Source organism: Nicotiana tabacum, chromosome 3 (genome assembly GCF_000715075.1).
Source record: "Nicotiana tabacum cultivar K326 chromosome 3, ASM71507v2, whole genome shotgun sequence".
Lineage (NCBI taxonomy): Eukaryota > Viridiplantae > Streptophyta > Magnoliopsida > Solanales > Solanaceae > Nicotiana > Nicotiana tabacum.
Window position 1 is genome coordinate 207,954,895 of NC_134082.1, and position 21,525 is coordinate 207,976,419.

Here is a 21,525-nt window from a genome sequence, read left to right on the forward strand (position 1 = left end):
CACCGCCGGATTTTCGGCATGTCATTGGTTATGGAAAGGTCAAAATGACACAAGATTTAGTAAATTCACATTTAGCGCTTTATACTAACTTCAGATAATGTCTAAAGAAATCTAACGTATCGCCCTCATCCACCAGTCCATGGCTTTTTGACAATGTCACCTGTTATTTGAAAGGTCAAAATGACGATTCTTATAACTTTAGACAAGTTATATTCATTACTGTGGTTAACTGGAGAAAAGTTTTTGGGAGAATAAGATTCAATAGTCCGATCTCATATTTGGTCGGACAACAACAATTATTCAGGAACTTCCTGCTTCTTATCAACGCATCATCACACGAATATCAGTAGAAAGAGAATAGCCATAACTAAGCAAGAGAACAAAGACGTAAGATTAACTAGCAAACAAGAATTCAAGGCATAGCACATTTACATTTTAGGCTCACTCTGTTTATAAATGTAGGTTGTGAGCTTCCTCATTGGTGCTAAAGGTCACTGCAAAATTTTCTATTATCTACAAGAATGAATGATGGAAGGAGAGCGAGCGAGCGAGAGAGAAATGGAAACAGCACATCTAGAAGAACGATAATCTGACATTATAGCTTCTCTTCCGGAATTCTTCAGCTGGTACTGATTCTTGATTTGATTGTGACAAATCTCTAGGAAATAATCTCCAAACCTAAGTTTGATAGCAGAACCATCCAACAGGGAAAAATTGTACTACTTCCCATTAGTGTTCCCATGTTTGTGGAATGGCCAAATTTTTACCAGGCGCTCTAGAACGGATGCACTTTTTGAGAAGTAGCCTGAGAATCCTTGAGGAGTTGATGGTGGAGGGAAATCTTCAGCCGGCATGGCAAAAGGACGAATCATATTTTCCATGTTTGCCAATGTAAGATATGAACCAATTTCTTGAAGCCTTTCAGGACCCATTATTGGCAGTGTGTGCTCTTGATGCCATGAAGCAGCTATCTCATCATTTTTCTGCAAATTAACCATGGAACGTAAATAAAGTTGGAGTTTCTCATTCCTAACACAGCTTTGCAAAAAAATAATCGAAATGAGATGGCGTTACTGGTGGTTATATAGTCGGAGATTTATCGTAAAGATCAACTTTTCAATTACATTTCGTGAAATAGAAAGACATAATACCTCCTCCAGTGGCGATAGATCAGCACCACGGCTGAAAGCCATCTCTATGCGGAACCTTTTAGGGTCTTCCAGAGCCACCTGCACCAAATCGATACAATATGAATCCAGCAGACATCTACTATCAGGAGTTCCTCATCAGACGAAAACACTATTACATCACATGTTGCTACAAGGCTAAGCAAGTGTTCATCCCAGGCACTGTGTCTCAAACCAAAGAGTTTAAGTAGGAACTTCGGAAGACCTAAAATCTTCTGGAATATATATACTTAATTCCTTATAAACCAAAGACTTAATAGTAGAGTCTATTCCTTATTTCTCAGAAAACTAACACATCTTCAGGAAACCTCTTTGCTTGCAAACCCATAAGAGGGGCAGGGACGTTGAGGGGTCGGTTCTATTAGGAAGTTTCTGGCATAGTTCGGTGATGCTGAAAATATTTGAAATAACACATCTTTTTTACTTACCCATAAAAAACGAGGATTACTATATAATTTCAGTTCTTTAAAACACTATCACATTTAAGAGAACCTCTGTGCTTGCAAAACCACAAGAGAAAGGTGCAGAGGTACGGCTGTGTCGAGTCTGCATAGTTTTCTTTCCCACCCACTTCTCCAGAATACCCAAAGGAAAACAGATAACAGCTTGCATATATTTAAGGTGCACCAAAATACTGATTCACAACTTATCCTGCCTTCTCATTTTCTTTGTGCTTCAGTAGTATAAACAGACTTACGAACCTCTGTGTTCTCGAACATCCTCAGTACAATGTAACTCATGTAATCCAGCTCCTTCGTATTAAACAAGCGATCCAAAGCATTGTCGCACACAAGGCTGGCCTCTTCTTGAAGAGACTCATCCAGATTACAATAACGAAGAACATTCATCAAGGAATGAATATGCGACTCCTGTCAAGTCAAACAATTGGTAAACTAGAATTCGGGGAAGGAAAGAGGGGGGAAAAAGAGAAAAATCTAAATGGAGAAAATAACAGCAAGCAAAATGTTAATAGCACTACAGTGTCTAAACAAAAATCTAATCATATAATAAGCAGAGTTTATAAGTTCAAAGAGAGAAATACCACATTGCAGACATATTAAATTGTTACATATGACAGAATGAGTGATAGATTATTCTCATTCACACATCAACTGTTAATAAACTCCAAATTTTGAATAAACCATCCATGTTTGATCAATAAAAGTTGATTTAGAGTTTGATCTTTGCTAACTAGTTTTTACAACAATTAAGTTATGTGAACCATCTCAACTAAAATGTTAAGCTAAAAGAGGACATTTTTATTTATTTAATAATGTTGATTTTCAAGATACTGCTCGCGTGTGAGCCAGAAAAGTTAAGTACGTACAGCAGCTAGAAAATAACAGTAGAAAACTAGAAAATTCAATTGCATGTTTCCACTTACTGATGTAAAGTACAGGCGTGTTCGCACATGTCTTTCAGGTGTTCTGACATTTGCATACCTGAAAAAGGTAAAGCATAAAATCATCAAATACAATACAAGAAAGTATTCTGCAATCTTATCTTGATTTACAAAGACAGTTCTAGATAAAAACAAAAATAACATTGGAATATACAAGTTCATTGGACATCTAATTAAGTGAACAAGAGGTACCACATACTTCGGATCTAAGCGGTACTTAGTCTCTTTGTCATCATCATCATCTTGATCCATGGATCTCTCACTATTGAAGCTAGTTCTTCTAGACTCTTCATTCCGAGTGTGAGGCTTGGTATGGTGCTCCGTATCTTCCTTTGTTGTCTTATTCACTGCCAAATGATTGTCTTGACTACCTTTCAACTCGGCCACACTTAAAGCTTCTTCACGGGTATTCCTTAGATCAATCATAATCTTACCCAACAAGCGGCGAGCAATCTGAATGAACAACTCATAGATTATGCATTGATGTCTATATAAGCCTGCACTATCATACAAGATGCCACATAAATGCAAACATATTACACAACCCTTCTTTCATTGCATCCTGGTTAAAAATAGTGGTGGATCCAAGATGTGTGACCTCAAATTCTGTACGTAGTGATGGTTATTGTAGTGGACAAGAAGCAATGCACTAACTAATCTTCCTCCAATACACACATAAGCTTTTAATTTATCAGAAGCAGGCTTTAATCTACTTTTTCCACCAGTCATTCAAAATTGTTGAGTGTTGACTGTTCTCATTCACTCATATTTTTTTTTTTGAGGAAGTTCATTCACTCATAAAGTTATAGTGTAACTACAACTCTAGCTAGGTAAAATGATTGATTTTCACTGCCTTCCTTAAGCACACCTTGACCAACAGCAATGGACATGGCTCTGAATGTAAAATGTTTACCTTTGATCCAATCTTTAACTTCTGCTTTGGATTTATCCCGTATTCATTAGGAATAACACCATCTGCAAGTAACTGAAATTCAAAAACAATCGTACTTTCCTTTAGAAGTCGGTTGTGATAACTCTTAAGAGAACATTGCAAGACCCTCGTATATTTGAAAAAATAGAATTTCAGGATTACTGGAGACAACAGACTCATAGCCTAAACACATGGAAAAGCAGCAATGCCATATACAAGTGTTGCTACAGAGAAAATTAAGATTAGTAATATGATACCAGACTTTTATCTTGTTCTGGAGTCATTTTTTCCTTTGGTGGGGTGGGAGGGGGGCAAGCGAGCAATGGTTTTGGAGTTATCGGTTCTTTTTCTAAGAAGCTACTCATGTTTGTAGTTGATCCTCATTGTACCTGAGCAACCGTAAAGAGTTCATCCAACCCCCCTAGATTCAGATGTGAATTGTGCAAAAGATCATACCTGTAAACAAAAGAGAAAAGTTCAAAAGAACATAAAGTCAAGGACATAACAGCCAAAAACCAGAAGCTTGAGCATGCTCTTTCAGTGGCATGTTCATGAAAAAAAAAAGAGGAATATTCTTCATTAACCAAATGTGCTAAGAATGTTATAGAGTTCACTTACTTGCACGAGTCATAAACATCTGGAATTTGTGTGATATCAAAACGGCTGTATTCAAATATAGAGTGTTAGGGAAAGCACCAACAAGGAAACCATTTTACTCCACAATGAGCAGATTGGTGAAGATTGGAAGGAGAACAATCCCAACAAATTAGCATCTGGGCACCAAAGGTCCAAGATGCAGCAAGCATACAAGCTACAAAAAAGTTGGATTAAGTTAGCAAAACTTACTCTTTCCGTTCATTATATAAATCCCTCTCTAGTTTTCTCCATCTTGCAAACATGAGTAGAAATCCCTCGCTACCACAAGGTAAACCCGCAGCAATACGATCAACATCAATATTTGTTTTACCAAGCGCTTTAGCTTGATCATAAGGAGGAATTACATCATATGGGCTTGTCTCTGCAAGTTCTTCATCCTCATCCTTGGCGAGAAGCCTCACTTGCTCTGTCACCTTCTTAGTATATTTCACCTGATTGCAAGATACAGATTAAATCAGAATAAAAATATGGAAAGACACAACGCAACATAAGAGATGGAAAAGCACCAAAGAATAAAGTTTAAATGCTTGCAGTATTAGTTTAGTGAAATCAAGGATTCAGAACAAAGGATTCCATTGACAAGGAAAAGAAAGTAGAAGAAGGGGGTAAGAAGATAAATATTTGACCAGAGTCAGAAGATGAATCATGAATCTTTAATATTGATTTTTACCAGAAGATTAATTCAACAGGAGATACACATTAATACTTTACCAATTTGGGCAGAAGTTCAGATGCATTAGGAGGGAGTCCTGCCCCATCAACCATCCAAGGTTTCTCTGATGATCCATTGTTATGAAGTGTCCTTGTTCCAGAAGTAATTATGTCATTCAACCTTGCCTAAAGAGAACAAGGGGAGAGGTATTTTAACAGCAGAATGATAAAAGCATTTTTGTAAGTTGAAAGATCCTGCCTTTGTAAACGGGATTAAACTCAACTGTTCCAGTGATCTAAACTTTTTAATGCTTCAAGTAATTGCCAAACATACCCGTGCAATGGAATTACTGTATTCTTTGTTTTGCATAACAACATACACCAAAAAAATACTTCCTTATGGTGTTAGACCATATAATTTCAAAGGTTCTCATACACTTCAAATAACAACCAAACAACAACATGAAAAAGCAACAAAGTTGCAGCACATGCCTTGTCCTTCAATGTTAACAGTATAATGGATACAGACACTGAGCCTAGTCATTATAAAGAATACTAAGTTCTAATGAATACTAAGACCATCCACAGATAGAACTATCTGATCGAGCTAGGTGTCCGAAAATGGCAAGATAACTATGTGCTTGTAGATTTGAACACAGTGTAAGGAAAAGAAAACCTTAGCGTCTTCCATTTCGATACTGGCATTGTCAAGTCCATCAAGCATAGAAGAATCCTTGCTAACCAGCGACACCTTCAAGTGAAGAAGAAAACACATACTTCAATCGTCTCAGTTATAAGAATCCAACTCAACAAGCATACCCTTATAACAACACACAAACCAGGATTGGTGTCAATTGTCCTTCCAAGTCAAGTAGACCTTTGGCGAATGCAGCGGCAGACATCTGCCGACATAACATGCATAATGCAAACTCAACATCAGAGGACAAAACAAATAGCCAAGGACATGTATGAGAAAAATTGACAAACCAACCAGGAAAAAATTAGAAAACAAATGGATAAAGACTCAGTTACTAAGATTACTAAGTAATTTTTGAGCAAAAGTAAGGAACTAACCTGCACACGGCCCTCATCGGAGCTGTATATTTTTAGGTCATGGCGATATGTACTATGGAGGCGAAGGAGGCCTGTACCTTCACCTGTGGTTCAAAGCAGAAGGAGATTAAGAGGCAGAAGCACTGAGCCTACCACCCACCCCCTAATATCCAATTTGATCAAATAGGAACAGGGTAGCTGCAAAGCTTTGATACACCATTTTCAAAGATTATGCAAAATAAACTTTTCTAATACTGTTAAATTCTAGATGCTTCATCTGGAAGTAGTTTATCTGAAACTTTCTTAAACCTCATTTGGCAAAGGAAGGTCTGATTTTGGAGAAACCTTTTGGAAGTTAAAATGAAAGATAAGGGCACCAGCCAACCTGGATACAAGTTATTCCGGAAGTATCTTCCAAGCTCTTCAGCCTGCCAAGAAATTTCATGAAAGCAAGAAAGAAAGGTTTTGATCCATGACACAAGGAAAATATTCACTTCAACAGGCCGAGCTAGTTCACGATATAATAAATCATAATTAGGCATAATAGAACCTGCTTTCTGCCAGCATGAGTGAGAACACCTCCATATTTTAGAACCATAAGAGCTTCAACAGGTCGTTCTTCTTCACCTTCACCATTTGACTTGGCAACTTTAGCCCACTTTAGCGGCTTTAACTGAACCTTTCTATAAATGCCAGAAAAATGTCCCCCCTGCAATTCAGATTAACATTTTAACACTCAATAATAACTGAGAAAATTGAAAGAAGAAAAGTATTAACTGCACCAGCTTCCATTTAAAGCCTGCTTAGAGATGGTCACACAATCAATGCGAACATGTATATTTTCTAGCATTTTCTCCTATACCAATTTTCGATATTGCATATTGGCAGATGTATAGTTCAAGAAAATAGTATTGACCTCCTCAAGAACAGCTTTTACTTGACGAAGTTTCTCAGCATGCTCAATGTCTTCAGCTTCACTATCACTTTCCCGACCAGGCCTACACAACAAGAATGAGCAAGAAAACCATTTTTGTTTCAACACAAATTCCATCAGCAAATGACATTCTTTTAGCTTTAGCACATTACAACATCACCCATAAGACAAAAGAAAACTAGAAGTGAGTCAGGACAAAATTGAATAAATTAGATCAGTTGTTATATTTACAAGAGTGACCACCTTCTCTCTACCTAGTCTACAGAAAATGTCTTTGTTCTTAACCCCCCCCCCCCCCCGGGAGGCCAGGAAGAGGTAAAAGACAATTTAATAATCATATCTAACTTAATCTCTGTAGTTTTAGAAAATTGACTTCAAATTATGAAGCACTAAAGATCAGTATAGGGAACGAATTGAGCACAATAAGAACATATGATATGACAACTACCATTTTTTATAGATAAAGAACATGTAGCTGTCTTTAAAGTGCAAGCGAAATATTGAGTTTCATTCAACTTTAGAAATCCATAGTAAAATCAAAGTTCAGAGGAGCGATAGCAAAGCCAAGCTGTATAAAAGCAGCAGCCCTATCAACAGGTCCATCAATAAAAGTAGAGGTCTTTTCGCCTAAGGGAGTTAGAGCATGGACAATGATAGGCTTGATTAACAACTAGGAAAGTTGTTCTACATGAGGAAAACATTACAAGCGATCGCAGATATCCATCTGCGGTACATAGATATACGATGTTGGAAATGGTAGAAACTATACAGCATAATGCATTTAAGTAACAGGTTGAAAAGCACAAGTGTGCAATTTCACGGCCATGAAAACAGTAATGTATCTATCTCGCTGCCCAAAACATAGATTTCTAGTTTGATTAGGCACAAGATTAAAACTAGAGTTAAGATTATCTCTCTCCCTCCCTCTGCTGGTTAGAGTAGCTATCCTGAAAAACTCCTTAACAGGCACTATTTGGAGAAATAAAGTCCACCCCCCCCCGATGTAAGTTATTAGAGCATAAAGATTTATCGGAGCATAAAGAACATTATCTTTGTTTGAGAGGTATGAAGCTACAAAAATCAAATATGAGATAAAGAAATCAATGTGATTATACAGACTCTTTAAGTATCAGGGTCTCACTTACCTAGAACGTGGTACCAGCGCTCTGGTGGCATCCAAAAGATCTTGCAATTGCACAGCACTTTTAAGCTTTGTCTGCGCAAGATTTAAAAGCAAAAGAACAATATTGATCATCTAAAACGTCGAGAAGGATAGAGAAAGCAATTGTATCATGAAAGCAAAGAAGCACCTCAGATCTAGGTTTACCGCCATTGTACTTTAACATCAAATTTAAGAGTTTTTCCTCCGTAACCTTCAACTTCACTTTCTGCTTTGGTGTTCTATCACCACTGTTCCAGTTGATAATGGTTAAGTAAAGGAGAAAAAAGATTCTAACCTGCAAGGGTAATATGCATAAGAAGTATGTCTTACTGCCGAATAATTGCAACTACACATCGTAGCTCCTCTGATTGTCCAAATGTCCCGAGCCCACTTCCTTGACGTGTTAACCCCTCAGAAGTCTGAACTGGTTCATTGACTTTCCATGGTAAAGTTGGTGGGATTGTCGATGAAAGATGTGGAGCTTTTGCGTCTAGAAGCATCTTCCTCAACACACAAGCAGCATCGTCATAGTACCTTTACTCAAGCATCGTTGCAAGAACTATCTTTAGAACCAATCAAATGATGCACAAACTGACGATACTACCAGTCATATAGCTGCTATTATTGTGATTACACAAACCATACAGATTTAAGATGACAGTAAGGATATGTTATGATGATACACCAACAGCAGTAACACTAAAAAGGCAAGAAGAATTTTATAAACCCAAAATACATGCAGTACGAATGAAGGTCCCAAACAAGCATGATACAACCTAACAATAAAAAATGATAGAAAGTTGAACAACAAGTTCTAGTCATTCTTTTATTTTTTTGATAAATTCTAGTTGTTGAATAATACAACATGAATCAAATGTCACTAGTGTAGTAAGATGCATAAAGTTGGGGTTGTAATACTTTTCCATTGCACTCTGTGGGTGCTATTCTTTAATAAAATTTTCATTACATTTTCAAAAAAATAAATATTAAAAAAAAAAGAAAGATGTCCACCGATAAAAGATAATTGTTCTCTAAGTTTCTTTGTAAAAGCATTCTACCTAGATGGAACAGATATCGGGCAGGGGAAGGGAGAGAAAAAGAGGCATGCATCTTAAGTCAATTAAGGTTATTAATCCCAAAAAATATTGTTTTAAGAAAAAACCTACAAGTGAACCTATTGGTATTGACATGTTCACTTTTTCACATATTTTAGGTTCAAGTATTTCCTTTTTTATTTTTTTCCTGCTGACTTTCGTTCTTCCGTACAGTGTTGGTCATTACTGGTACTACATATGCTAGGGGCCCTTACATCACTTTGCACAAAAGTAGAAGAGGCAATATTCACTGGGATAATGACTTTCATCAGTGGATGCATTCTAGAACTGGTCAACCGAAACCCCCGTCTTTTTCCATGTATAGTCTTATATGAGTGTTTCGCTTCCATTGTGTTTCGTTAGATTTACATATGTAGGTCTTTTGAGATGACTTCTTCAACGTGAGTTTAGGTCTACTTGGTACCCTTTGAACATCCTTATTCATCATATTGACACACCTACAGACCTTTGTTGTCTTTAAGACTACTTTAATTATGAAACTGATAAGAGGAAAGCTTAAAATACTGATTAGATTGGACTATATGTCTCATCTAATTGATTTTTGGGGAAGATGAAGAAACTTACTTGTAAGAGTTCTTTACAAAGCTCCAGCCATTCACATCACAAACATATGAACGCCCGTCACTGCGCAATAGATCGAAGCCACAAACCTGAAATGAAAGGAAGGGTAATTTCGTTGGTTTGTTTTCTCAGTGCACATGGAGAAAACGAAGATAAATTTAGTCAACATCATCAAAGGGAAAAAGGGGAACATTAGCCAGCGTATATGCTTCAACCTTGGGATCTCCATGTATCTCCAAACCCCGATATAAAAGATAAACCATGTTTATTTGGCAGAGAAAGCAATAAATCTAGTTGAATATACATTACAGAATCGTATCTTATAAATATAGGTTACGAGGACATCAGTGTCATCTATCTTCTGCAGTTGGACTATCAAGCACAGGCAACAAGATATTAGAGGCCAAGAAAGTCAACTTTTAATTGACTGTGAGATAGTGGACACCGGACAGTCAACCTACTCAAAATAGCTGCAACAGTTTCCACCATGCCTGTTGAAAGTAAAACAACATCGTACACCAATATGTGTTGACATGTAATAGACTTAGGTGACTTACTGCTTGCCTAAAGGCTATGCAAACTTCTCTGGCCATTTGCTTCTCTGTAGGGGTAAGTAGAACAGGATATCGAACCTGCAAAATGAAGCAACTTTCAATATATTGCAAATAAGTTTCTATAGCAACTTAAAGTGATTGTACTCGCTATTTCACACAGTTTAATCTAAATGCTGAAAGGATAACACTGGACCCCCAAAATTTCCATATGAGAGGAAGAGAAGCTCAGTACTTTGAGAAGTCCTTTTTTTTTGCCCAAACCCCGAACCACACTTATCTCCTCCCAAGGCAACAATGGTTTTAACTCAAACCCCAAGCATAATAGTTGGACCAGAGGATCTCTACCACTAAAGTGACCATTTCCCATCACTTTGTTAAGTTCTTAATTTTAAAGGATCTTTAGGGGGATATAAGTGTGTCTCTCACATAGCGCAAGAGAATGGATAAAATTCAATGGGTGAAGAAGATGATATACTATCCTTTCCTATTCTTTTCTTTGTTATTTGGCAACAGGCCTCCAAATTAGAGAACAGGAAAAAATAAGGAGAGTTATGTTGAAGAAATAACTTACTTCTTTCCCATCAGTATTTCTCATTACAACACCATCAACAACAGGAGATTTCCTTGCCTCTGCATGTGCGTAATCTGGACCAACTGTATACACCTATGTAAATATAAGAAGAAAACTCAAATCATGGGATACGCTACAAAAATTTTGGCACAACGCAAAAACATGTGCATGGTTACTCCTGCCTCAAAGACACTTGACAGGTTTAAACCAAGTAGTAAATCCAGGAAGCTACGACCTGTTATGAGAGTTGCTTAGGATAAATATATAAGATATATCTAAGGTATGTAACTTACCCCTCTTCTTTTATTTTAGAGGGGATGAGAGTTGAACTGCACACATGTACATGCAAAAATAAACTCTCAGCCTCCTTTCCCCTGGCTCCCTTAATGAAAGAGCTCGAAAAAGCTATGTTTGTCGGATCTTCCAAAAATGATGCCACACCCATGTCGGATGCTCCAAAAATGAATTAACTTTTGAAGGATCCAACACACACCTGATGACATTTTTGAAGGATCCCAGTAACAAAGCGAAACAGAAGAAAATTTTATCTGATAAGTGAATGAGAAGGACATATAGCTGAGATAATCATGTACAATATGCACATGTTCATATATGAAATTGAAATTTTTAGTTAGTTCCTGAAGTCCCGTGATGTATATACAAATGTTTGAACATATTTATAGTTTCTTCTCACCAAACCAAATCCATACACGAGCCACAAAGTGACTTATGCCCTAACTTATTGGTATGCTTTTACCATACCATACGATAAATCAACGGGTAGATCCGAATTAACGGAAAAAGAGGGCGACCTCGAGCCAGATAGGTGTTTTTCAAGTATATCTTTTCATAATAGACCAGACAAACAAATTAAGTGCGATTGCCAATTAAAGCAAAATCATTCATGCAACGATACTGAAGTACAATGTTACAAACCTTAACGTCTGTTCCTCCTGTGGGCATGAATTCCTCATATATGTAGGACCCTTCACGTCTCACTCTTCTAACCTCTGGATGGAACTCACTTGAGCGGTTACCAACCTGAAGGAAAAGAAAGAAGTCAAATTACATTAATCAAAATTACATATTCTAACACGTGGGAAAGACAGATGGATGTCATTAAACATCTTTTTCTGCAATGACAAATGGCTATTCACTGTGGATTTTGTTTGTAATCATTTTTGGGGTGCAACGAGTAATGGCGAGGATTGCCAAAGAACTCTTGTTGTGCCAGACTGGTTTTAAGGTCAAAAAGAAACTTATCAAGATTTGGAAGCCATTCCAGTCTGTCCGTGTAGGGTGATAAGGAGAGGAAGAAACCAACGATGCTTCGTAGGCAAATCTACTGCTATCCAGATTTTGAAACATAAATGTCTTAGCAATTTAGCATTCTGGTTGAATTTTCCGATGTATACAAAGAGTTGATAGCAGTTTTTTAATAGCCGATAAATCTGTTGTTTCCAGCTTCGATAGCCGGTGGATAATGGACCCTCCCTCTACCCTTTCTCCAATTAAATGCCAGACATGGTGCGGCTACCACATATCCCTGTGCTGTACTACCTTTGCCAACCAGGCTGATGAACTAATTGCCCTAAGTTTCTTCTGGCATGCACATTTGAGTCTTGATCCCCTGCTTAACCTGAAATGAACTAATTGCCCTTGGTTTCTTCTATGGTAAATTTTGTTAACTCGTTACAGATTGAACAGATTTTGTAGTTGGAAAAATTTCCCCATGATAGTATCCCACACTACCTTAGTGTTTAGTTCTTACTATTTAATAAAATAGTTTGCTTATCAAAAAAAAAAATTAAATAAAAATTGTGTGTGTGTGTGTGTGGGGGGGGGGGGGGGGTTAAATACAAGGACTCTTGAAAGAAATAAGAAGCAGAGACGCAAAGGACGCTGGTCAAATCAAAATCTAATCAAGAAAGCAATTCCAATTTTTCTTTTTAAGTAATATGTTACCTTTCGAAACAATTCCTTCATTCCCCCGCCAGCTGAACTAGGATAGTAAATCATTATTCTGTGGTCATCAGCTACATAAAAGCAAATAAGAGATTGATTTTTCCCTTCCTGAGTGGTATTTTTACAATATCACAAGTTCACCATATTCACAAGCAGATAGCATTGACAACAATTCCACGGTTCAAAAAGCCTACAGTACTAATTGCAGTATTCATATACAAGGGAAATAACAACTCTTTGAAATAACCAAACAGAACTTTAAAATCGCATGTTACCAACAACAACCTAATAAGCATGAAATCTTAATCAAGAGGCATCATTGTTTGTCCAACTATTATAATACCACCAAAGTGGTTATTTATCAAGGTACTCTGAGAATATGAGTCCTATCTTTTCATCTAATTGGCAAGCTGCCAAACACATACATTTTCGTTCTAGTGAAAAAATATAAAAAAACTGATCATGCATAGAAAGAGAGACTGACCATTAACAGGCTTTTCCACAAAAGGTTTCCAAAATCGATTCCCATGAACCTCAACAAAGTCATCGTCTTCAACAAAATAATCCAAATGTTGGTGCGGTACTTCTCTGTGAACACAAGCATACCTTGGCACAGGGATTCCATACATCTCAAGACGCTGAAATCTCACAATTAAAACAGAAAGGAAAATGTCAAAATCATTTTCGTTTTCAAGGAAAAGGGAAAATGCAAGGAGTAGCATAACTTAGAGAAGGTTAGTTCAAAAAAATGTGCCCCCACCAGGTAGAGTTGCAGATGCAATTAACTATTTAAAAGCAGCTTCTTCATTTCACATGTAGATTAAAGTGGAGAGCTCAAAAACTTGAAGTGAGAACTTTGGGATTGGAAATACTTGGAAACATATGTCGAATTAAGCCTGATTCCTACTTTTGCAGAATATTCAGACAGATATGATGGTACAACCTTTTCTAACAATATCAGCATACGCATTGACTCTTATAGTGTATAGAAGACAATACATTTCTTTTGAATCTTTGTACATATCTAGGTGAGGAAAATTTTGTTTCCAAGTATTGCCAATCCAATCATAGATCTAGACAAAATAAATTAGCCACAGAATTCTCCTTATCAAAAAAACAAAAAAAAAACTCATACACTTTGCCGCTTCCCCTGAGCGGCAGAAATAACCAAGAACTAATACATACCTCGTATACTTTCCTGCGATCGTGAAGAAGGTATTGCGGTTCCAATTCATTCACAAGGAAAGGCCTAAGACAGAGGAGACAATTGACAATCATAATTTGTCCACGGTGATGCCAAAGTTTATATAAGTGTGTTAAATATTTCCCTCCAACATTTACAGGGGAAAAAAGAGGTTATTTTTTTACTTTTCAAAAAGAAGGTTCTATTAAGATGGCAAATTCTCATCATTACAAGACAGATATTCAAACTTGGAGCTTCACAACTCAACAGTATCAGATCTTCTTGGGACCTTATCTAGACAAAAATAATATGACCTGACAGTTGTTGTCATCATTACAAATATCAAAATTTCAAGTTTGATGATCAAGTAGTAACTTAAGAAACGTCTTTGCAAAAGAAATTAGTCAATTACGACACAAACCAAAAGCAAAAGTCTCACGATTTTTTTTTTTAATCTTGCATTATCTTTTCGATAAACGCTATCCTGCATTTTCTACTATCCCTAAACTCCTAATGAATGCTTTAAATCTGCCCGCCAATCATTTATAGCTTGCTAAAAGAATCAATCACAAACAACAGATTTTACACCAGAGCATAATACATGTTATCACAGTTGAGAAACCAAAAGATTAATAAGAAAAGGATTTGACGATCATTTATGACATCAAAAACCTTAACCTTGTTTTTTTATGTTCAGACAGACAAGTCTTGTGATTTTATACGGCTATAGAATGCGCTGGACTATTAATAATCAGAGAAGAAGCCACAACACCAATGTTGCAAGTGTGATAAAGAAAATCCTCAACTTTACCAAAGTTTTTCGAAAGCAAATAAAATTTCCAGGACTCCTATAATATCTCGTGCTAGCAGTTACTCTGGTGATGCCAGTCATAGATCATTTAAAATAGATATTCAGAGGATGCAGAATAACACAAAAGTGAGCATGCCTGAACACTGAAACTACATACGGAAAAGGGTGGATGAAACTTACTTTCTCAATGAAGCATATGCTTCTGCTTTCTCCAAAGGATATCCACTGGAGTAGAAGGCAATCAAGCAATCGCATATCGGCCAGCTGCAACCATGACATAATTCACTAAATTAACATGGCGCATAGTATATAGTGAGGAAGGAAGACAAAACGTTCAAACTTAAAGCTAACGGGATGTATAAGCCATCAAAAATACATTATTACAGACAATTTTTCAGGGAAAAGATGTAAAACTCAGTTCAACAAAGAGAAAGATTATAGAATACAAAGTAGCAATGGTATGTCAATGTTGTTTCCAGGATTGTACCTCTCAATTGGATCCTCCAGAATAACTTTGTCACCAAAGTACATAACCTTCAAGTATAAAGTCCTAGTCAGAAAGATAATACACTTTTAACAACAAACTAGAAATGCACTCTGCAAAGTCAGTTCACCACTTGATCAATGGAGTATCACCATACTTTGAGTGATATATTTCCAAGAAAACTACTTTTATAGGAGACCCAATATCATAAGAAAAATGCTGAATCTTGGATTAGATGAATGCTTAAAAATTATTACCAAGAAAAGTACTTTTCAGGAGACCCAATATTACAAAAATGAAAGTTAGTTGGTTAATTCAGAAATGATGGAATACCTCAAATTCACCAAATGATTGAAGTCTTTCAAGAATCTGTCCCATTGGAGCTGAGAAGACCTAAATTTGATCAAAAAATTGAAAAGAATCAAGGTTAACAATTGCTGGTAAGCTAGTAAAGAATAAGTACAGCACTAGTATTGTTGGTGCATGCTCTGCAATTGCAACCAATCAAAACAATAGAACAGAACCTCGGGGCCGCATTTCACCTTCTTTTCCATTACACAAACACCAACTGTAATCTTATTCTCAACAACACTGTCCTCCTCCACTTTCTTCATCATCTTCTTTTTCTTCTCTTTCTCTTTCACTTTCTTTCTCTCTGGCTGATGACTAAAAGCTCCAAGATTTGAACTTTTCTCAACCCCACTTCTCATTCTCGCTTTTCACTGTCAAAAGCTCAAGAAACAAACAGATTAAAACACGTGTATGTATTTACATTATTTCGTAAAGAGTCCTTTTTTTTCATGAAAATAGTAAAAAGAGTCCGAAACAACTATAAAGATACATACCCACAGATTCAAGAATCCCGTGTGGATAAAGGAAAAGAAGAAAATAATGAGTGAAGACCCGAAATATCCAACGTATATTCAAAATCTTGAAAATCTTGCGAAGGCTTTAAGCTACAAACACATGGAGACACGAGAACAGAGAGAAAAAGGCTGCTTCAAACCGCCACCAAGAAAAAAAATATAATTATTTATTGCTACTAATGGAGTGGTTACTATGGTATTTATTATGTGGACCGTTAGATATAACAAATCCAATAGGATGGGTCAATATTGTGGGGTTATATTGGATTCTGGAATATACATACATTAGAAAGTGAAAGACACTGACGTGGAAAGGCTTAGGAGATACTAATCTTTAAAGATTAGTGGCTGCTTTATCCCTTTGTCACTGTATGTTGTAAAAGGTACAATGTCTTTTTGTCTATTATGTTTGTTTTATAAAATAAAATAAAATAAAATAATAGAGTAGGTACTCAACTCGAGCCTTATAATTTGTCATTTTGTTAATATGCACTTTTTATGCACGTGATCTAAGCGTGGTATGTTTTTTTTTTTGCTCGGAGGGATCTTCACTTCTTCTTGTACATCTCCTTGTTTCGATATTTTTTGGTTGTTATAGTAAAGTATTATTGTAGAGTACATATTTAATACTTTCTCCGTTTTAATTTTAATGAGGTGATTTGACTCGATACGGCATTTAAGAAAGAAAAAAGGTTTTTGAAACTTGTGGTCTTAAAAGTTTAAGGGATAAAATCTTTATGGGGTCATGACATTTGTATGGTTATAAAACTTCTCATTAAGGGTAAAATAGGTAAAATAAAGAGTTTAAAGTTGAATTATTTCAAGAAATGTGTCATTCTTTTTGGAACGGGCTAATAAGGAAAATGTGTCATCTAAATTGAAACAGATGGAGTAGCATAAAATAAAAATCGGTTCCAGAAAAAAATTGACTTTAATAGTGATTAACTGTTATATAAGAATGTTGTTAATGTATTTGGGATATCTTTTATTTATAAATTTCAATTTTTAAATTTGGTTGAGGTGCATTTAGAAATTTTGAAGAGTTACTTTATTTTTTAAATGGGAATGACGTATAAATAAGGAAAAATTGGGACTCATAGAGGCAATGAAGGGCCATCACTTCTCTCCCCAAACAAACAGCATCCTTATGCCAAAAGCTATCAGGTGTATGGATAAGTGGTTCAGTGCCTTAGCAAACTTTACAGGTTTATTCTTTGAAAATGATAGAACTTTTTGATAGGGTCCTCCATATATAAGGAGATCATCTTATGAAGTTATGATGATACCGAATATTCTTTTACTCATATAATTCTTTTCACATTAAATCAATAAAATAGAATACATGAAATTTTAGTAAAATTATAATTTTAAATTCAAGTAGTAATTAGTTTAGAAAATTATTTCCTCTAAATATAGGTGGTCCATATTCGACACAGCAATGCGTATGATAGACACGATTAGGTGTAATAATTATCATTACTATAAGTAGAGAATGTTTCGTGGGAACATACTTATTGTACTACATATATTCATTTCAAGTATTTCGATTGATTGCAGTAGAAAAGTTAAACTCAATGGTCTTTTTTTATTACTACAATTTATTATATATTTGATTGGTTCAAAGTCATAAGTGGTCAAAAGAAAATAGGATTTTTAACGTTGTGATATTATTCGGGACCACAAAGGTTACGCTGTCTGTCATCGTGTTCCTAGGAAGCTAATATTCCAGCACATACCATAGAGAGGAACCAAGTAGGAATGGGCTTTGATTTTGATGGAACATTCCGGTCCAATTGTGATGTTTCCAATTATGTAGGCTAATGATATATCCCAGTTACTAGTCAAAAGCAAAATAATTGAAAAAAAGACACGTCAATCGGGTGGCAGTGAATAATAGGAGTCTGTACTATCACATTAGATCTATGAACGAGTCAATTTTAGATGGCAATTCCAGCCTACTATAATTTTGTTTGCTTGTCGGTTATAGTACCTACCAAAATGTAGTCATAATTTGTATAGACAATTAGTCAATTAAATATGCTCAATCCAAAAGACGGAAAACTTTATAGAAGCAAACAGTTCTTTTTAACTAGATCTGCTTAAAAGTAATCAGACAATTTCGAAACATGAATTGACCTGCGTTAGTCGACACCTCCAACTGTGACCATAAATTGGCCATTCGTTCTATCCGAAAGAGAAAAGAGCAAGACCCAATCAAATTAATGAATTTCATTAGGAGATGTAACAAGTAAAATTGAAAATTTTGGATGCCCATGGTACCTTTCCCGTCATGTAACTGCATAATTCTTTAAGAAAGAGGCAACCATTCCTGAATTGGTATCACCTTTTCCATCTAGATAAGTAATAGTACAACGCAAATTTGGGTTGAGAAAAGTAGATTGAGTAGTGCAGCACGAATAACATTAGAAGTTTACAACAATCCATACTTGTATACTTGCCGCAAGTTCCATGCTTTCCAATGGTCAATGAGCCTTTCCCTCAAGAACAGCACGGAAAAACAATTGCTGGACAGTAGTACACTGTCAGATTCAAGCCTTTGCTCAGAGAATTTGAGAAACACAAGAGGCTGGTCAAATAGCAGGGGCTGGAGCAGGATCTCATGGTGCTGAGGGTACAAAAACATGGCAAGTTTAGCTTGAAAGGGTGCTGCGGGTCTTAAAGTCCGCTTCCATCTAGAAAACGTAGTTGCAGACCAATTGATATCCAAATAATAGTTGAATGCCCCTTACAACAACATGCTGTCCCATACTCATGATATGAGTTGTGACACACAAGTAAGCTTGCTCATGCTATATTAGGTTGCTGAAATGAGGATCTAGATATATCAAGTCAAGCACCTCATGTATGTTAGTTAAACATGAATGGGAGACATCTCCAGCTACAAACTCATTAACCATCCCATCAATCTCAATTGCACTGTACCCAGGGGTCTTTCTGAGCCCTTTGTCACCAATCATCCTCCTGATTCGACGTGCATCATCACATTGTCGAGCTGCCAAATATATATTTGATAACTGAACATACGCAGAATCTTCTTCAGCTTCATTGCCATCTTCTACCAACAAAATCTCTTTAACGGCAAGTTCTGCAAGACTAACATTGTTGTGATTTCGACAACCACTCAATAACGCGCCCCAAACTGAGGCCCGTGGTTTCATTGGCATCCTTCTAATAAGCTTAAGTGCATCATCCAATCGTCCAGCTCTGCATAACAAATCCACTACACAACTGAAGTGCTCATGTTCCGGCACAACGCCGTATAAAGATTCCATCTTATCCAACAAAGCTTCGCCTTCTTTTTGAAGCCCTGCATGCGCACACGCTGCTAACGCTGCAAGAATGACAATACCATCAGGATTAAGTCCATCAACCACTTGCATCCTCTCCAAACAGCTTAATGCTAGCTCAGGACGACCATGGACTGCAAACCCTCTTATCATTGTTGCCCACGAATGCTTATTTCGCGTAGGCATGCTGTCAAATACCTCAGAAGCCAAGTGAATACATCCACACTTAGCATACATATCAACAAGTGCAGAGCCGATAAAAACATCAGATTCAACCCATTCTCTCTTCATAACATGCTCATGAATCCATTTCCCTTGCTCAAGAGCACCTAAATGAGCACAGGCCGCAAGTGCTGTGGTCACACAATACTCATCCGCACTAACTCCATGCCCCAGCATATCTTGGAAAATACTCAATGCCTCCTTGGCTAGTCCGCATTGAAGGTGCCCACTCATTAAAACATTACATTGAATAACATCAATGTCAGTAATTTCATCGAACATCTTGCGTGCATCATCCAATGCTTTGCAGTTGGTGTAAAACCGAATTAATGCTGTCTGTACATGTGCATCTGACGCGGAAAACGAATTCTTAACTACCCAACTGTGCATTTGCTTTCCCTCTACTTCCAAAGGACCATTGGCGCAAGCGATGAGAAGAAAAGGAAATGTAAAACTATCAGGAACGGCAGCGTTATTGGTTTGTAACATAAGATTGAAGTAATGAAGGGAAAATTGGGGTTGTGAGCTGCGAGAGTAAGCCCTAATGAGAATATTGTAAAGGAAAGTATTGGGAGTTCGAACCTGCGCGAAGATTCGTGAGGCATAGGAAAGGTCGGCGGAATTTGAAAGCGCAGAAAAATCGAGGAGCTTGCTTACGGCGTAAGTGTTGCGGTGAAGACCAAGAGTAATGTAAATGGCGTGGATGGCTTTGAGTTGGCGACTATTGGAGCACTTTTCTGCCATGGACATGCACCATCTCCATAATTGGAAGCTGTTATTGGCAAGGCTTGCTCTCACTTGGAGGCGGACATTGCTTAGACAGCTCATAAGCGGGCATTGTTAGGCAGGACAAGGTTCATGACTTGACTAAAAGACGCAAATTTTCTTTACTTATTGACTACGTTTACTACATTAGCATTGTGTAAAATATTCTGAGAGTTTTCCAAGCTATTAGAGAATTTTATAGATGACAAGGTTAAAAAGGAAGCAAAAGATATTCGAAGAACTGCAATCGCAAGGAAAAGTGAGGAAATGTTAGTAGGCGTTTGGACATAACAATTGTAAGATTCCAAGAAATAGTAAAAAAAAAATTCAAGTGAAAATGGTATTTGAAATTTAAAGTTGTGTTTGTAAAAATTACACGGGGCGCCCTATTTAGTCGCCCCCATTTAACCTATACCCATTTTTTTAAAAAAGTTTTAGCTTGTCCCACTTTTTAAACAACTCTAGCCCTCTTTCTCCTCCTCTTCCTTCTCCTCCTTCGTTTTCTTCTTCTTCTTTCTTCTGTTGTTGGTGCTCCTATGAAACTTCAGTTCAGGGGAAGATTGTCATAAGTATGTTTATCAGATTATTTAAAAATAAATTATAAATAATTACGTAAGTTAGTAGACAATAATTTGTGAATATTTCCACGTAATTCTGTTCTTTTCACGTTTATTATTTTCAAAATTTATGATTTAGATACTGTTGGCAATCAGATTATTTTATAGTAGTAATACATTATGAAAGAATAAGGTGCTTATTTATCTAGTATGTTAGAAAGCTTTTTCAAAAACTTCAGCTTATATAGTTCTGAAATTTTTACAAATGAACTAAATAACTTCAGCATCTTCTGCTGAAGTTTTTGAAAAAGCTTATCCAGGACAAAAAAACTTCAGTTTATTTAGTGCTGAAGTTTTTACAAATGAACTAAATAACTTCAGCATCTTCTACTGAAGTTTTTGAAAAAGTTTTATGACAAAACTAATGAATCCAGGACAAAAAAAACTTCAGCTATTTTAGTGCTGAAGTTTTTACAAATGAAATAAATAACTTTAGCATCTTATCAAGGACAAAAAAACTTCAGCGTATTGCCTTTGCTACTTCAGGCCCGTCTACTAGAATGCTCAAGTTTTACGTGATTGTCTT

At 36.5% G+C, this 21,525-nt stretch overlaps 2 protein-coding genes across 4 annotated transcripts; both read right to left on the reverse strand.

The window, feature by feature from the left end:
- Positions 1 to 371: 371 nt before the first annotated feature.
- Positions 372 to 16,262, reverse strand: LOC107826378 (inositol hexakisphosphate and diphosphoinositol-pentakisphosphate kinase VIP2). 3 transcript variants are annotated; one of them, XM_016653344.2, is made up of 31 exons: positions 16,067 to 16,262; positions 15,764 to 15,943; positions 15,555 to 15,614; positions 15,225 to 15,271; positions 14,918 to 15,001; positions 13,929 to 13,992; positions 13,228 to 13,381; positions 12,744 to 12,814; positions 11,715 to 11,819; positions 10,779 to 10,871; positions 10,211 to 10,285; positions 9,657 to 9,742; positions 8,308 to 8,511; positions 8,126 to 8,225; positions 7,961 to 8,031; positions 6,798 to 6,879; positions 6,432 to 6,590; positions 6,267 to 6,309; positions 5,903 to 5,985; positions 5,668 to 5,730; positions 5,505 to 5,579; positions 4,889 to 5,014; positions 4,367 to 4,608; positions 4,139 to 4,183; positions 3,910 to 3,976; positions 3,503 to 3,574; positions 2,789 to 3,042; positions 2,572 to 2,629; positions 1,889 to 2,056; positions 1,152 to 1,229; positions 372 to 983 (listed from the first exon to the last, which is right to left on the reverse strand). In XM_016653344.2, exons 2-31 carry the CDS (start codon positions 15,929 to 15,931, stop codon positions 720 to 722), a joined length of 3,261 nt encoding a protein of 1,086 aa, XP_016508830.1. In that variant the 5' UTR covers positions 15,932 to 15,943; positions 16,067 to 16,262; the 3' UTR covers positions 372 to 719. The 3 variants fall into 3 exon arrangements, with proteins under 3 accessions (XP_016508830.1, XP_016508829.1, XP_075106590.1); XM_016653343.2 differs by having other exon boundaries at positions 15,746 to 15,943; XM_075250489.1 differs by having other exon boundaries at positions 15,225 to 15,287; positions 16,067 to 16,255.
- A 2,062-nt stretch (positions 16,263 to 18,324) lies between these two features.
- On the reverse strand, positions 18,325 to 20,656 carry LOC107826377 (putative pentatricopeptide repeat-containing protein At3g28640). Its single transcript, XM_075250488.1, has one exon. It carries the CDS (start codon positions 20,443 to 20,445, stop codon positions 18,898 to 18,900), a length of 1,548 nt encoding a protein of 515 aa, XP_075106589.1. The 5' UTR covers positions 20,446 to 20,656; the 3' UTR covers positions 18,325 to 18,897.
- Between the last annotated feature and the right edge of the window lie 869 nt (positions 20,657 to 21,525).

What these genes read in the sequence shown, in the direction of transcription:
- LOC107826378 (XM_016653343.2), bottom strand. Translation starts at nt 15,931, where the DNA reads ATGAGAAGTGGGGTTGAGAAAAGTTCAAATCTTGGAGCTTTTAGTCAT. An exon ending in ATCGCAGGAAAGTATACGAG is followed by an intron (nt 13,382 to 13,928) that starts GTATGTATTAGT and finishes GTGAGATTTCAG; the next exon opens with CGTCTTGAGATGTATGGAAT. An exon ending in TGAAGGAATTGTTTCGAAAG is followed by an intron (nt 11,820 to 12,743) that starts GTAACATATTAC and finishes CTTTTCCTTCAG; the next exon opens with GTTGGTAACCGCTCAAGTGA.
- LOC107826377 (XM_075250488.1), bottom strand. Translation starts at nt 20,445, where the DNA reads ATGAGCTGTCTAAGCAATGTCCGCCTCCAAGTGAGAGCAAGCCTTGCC.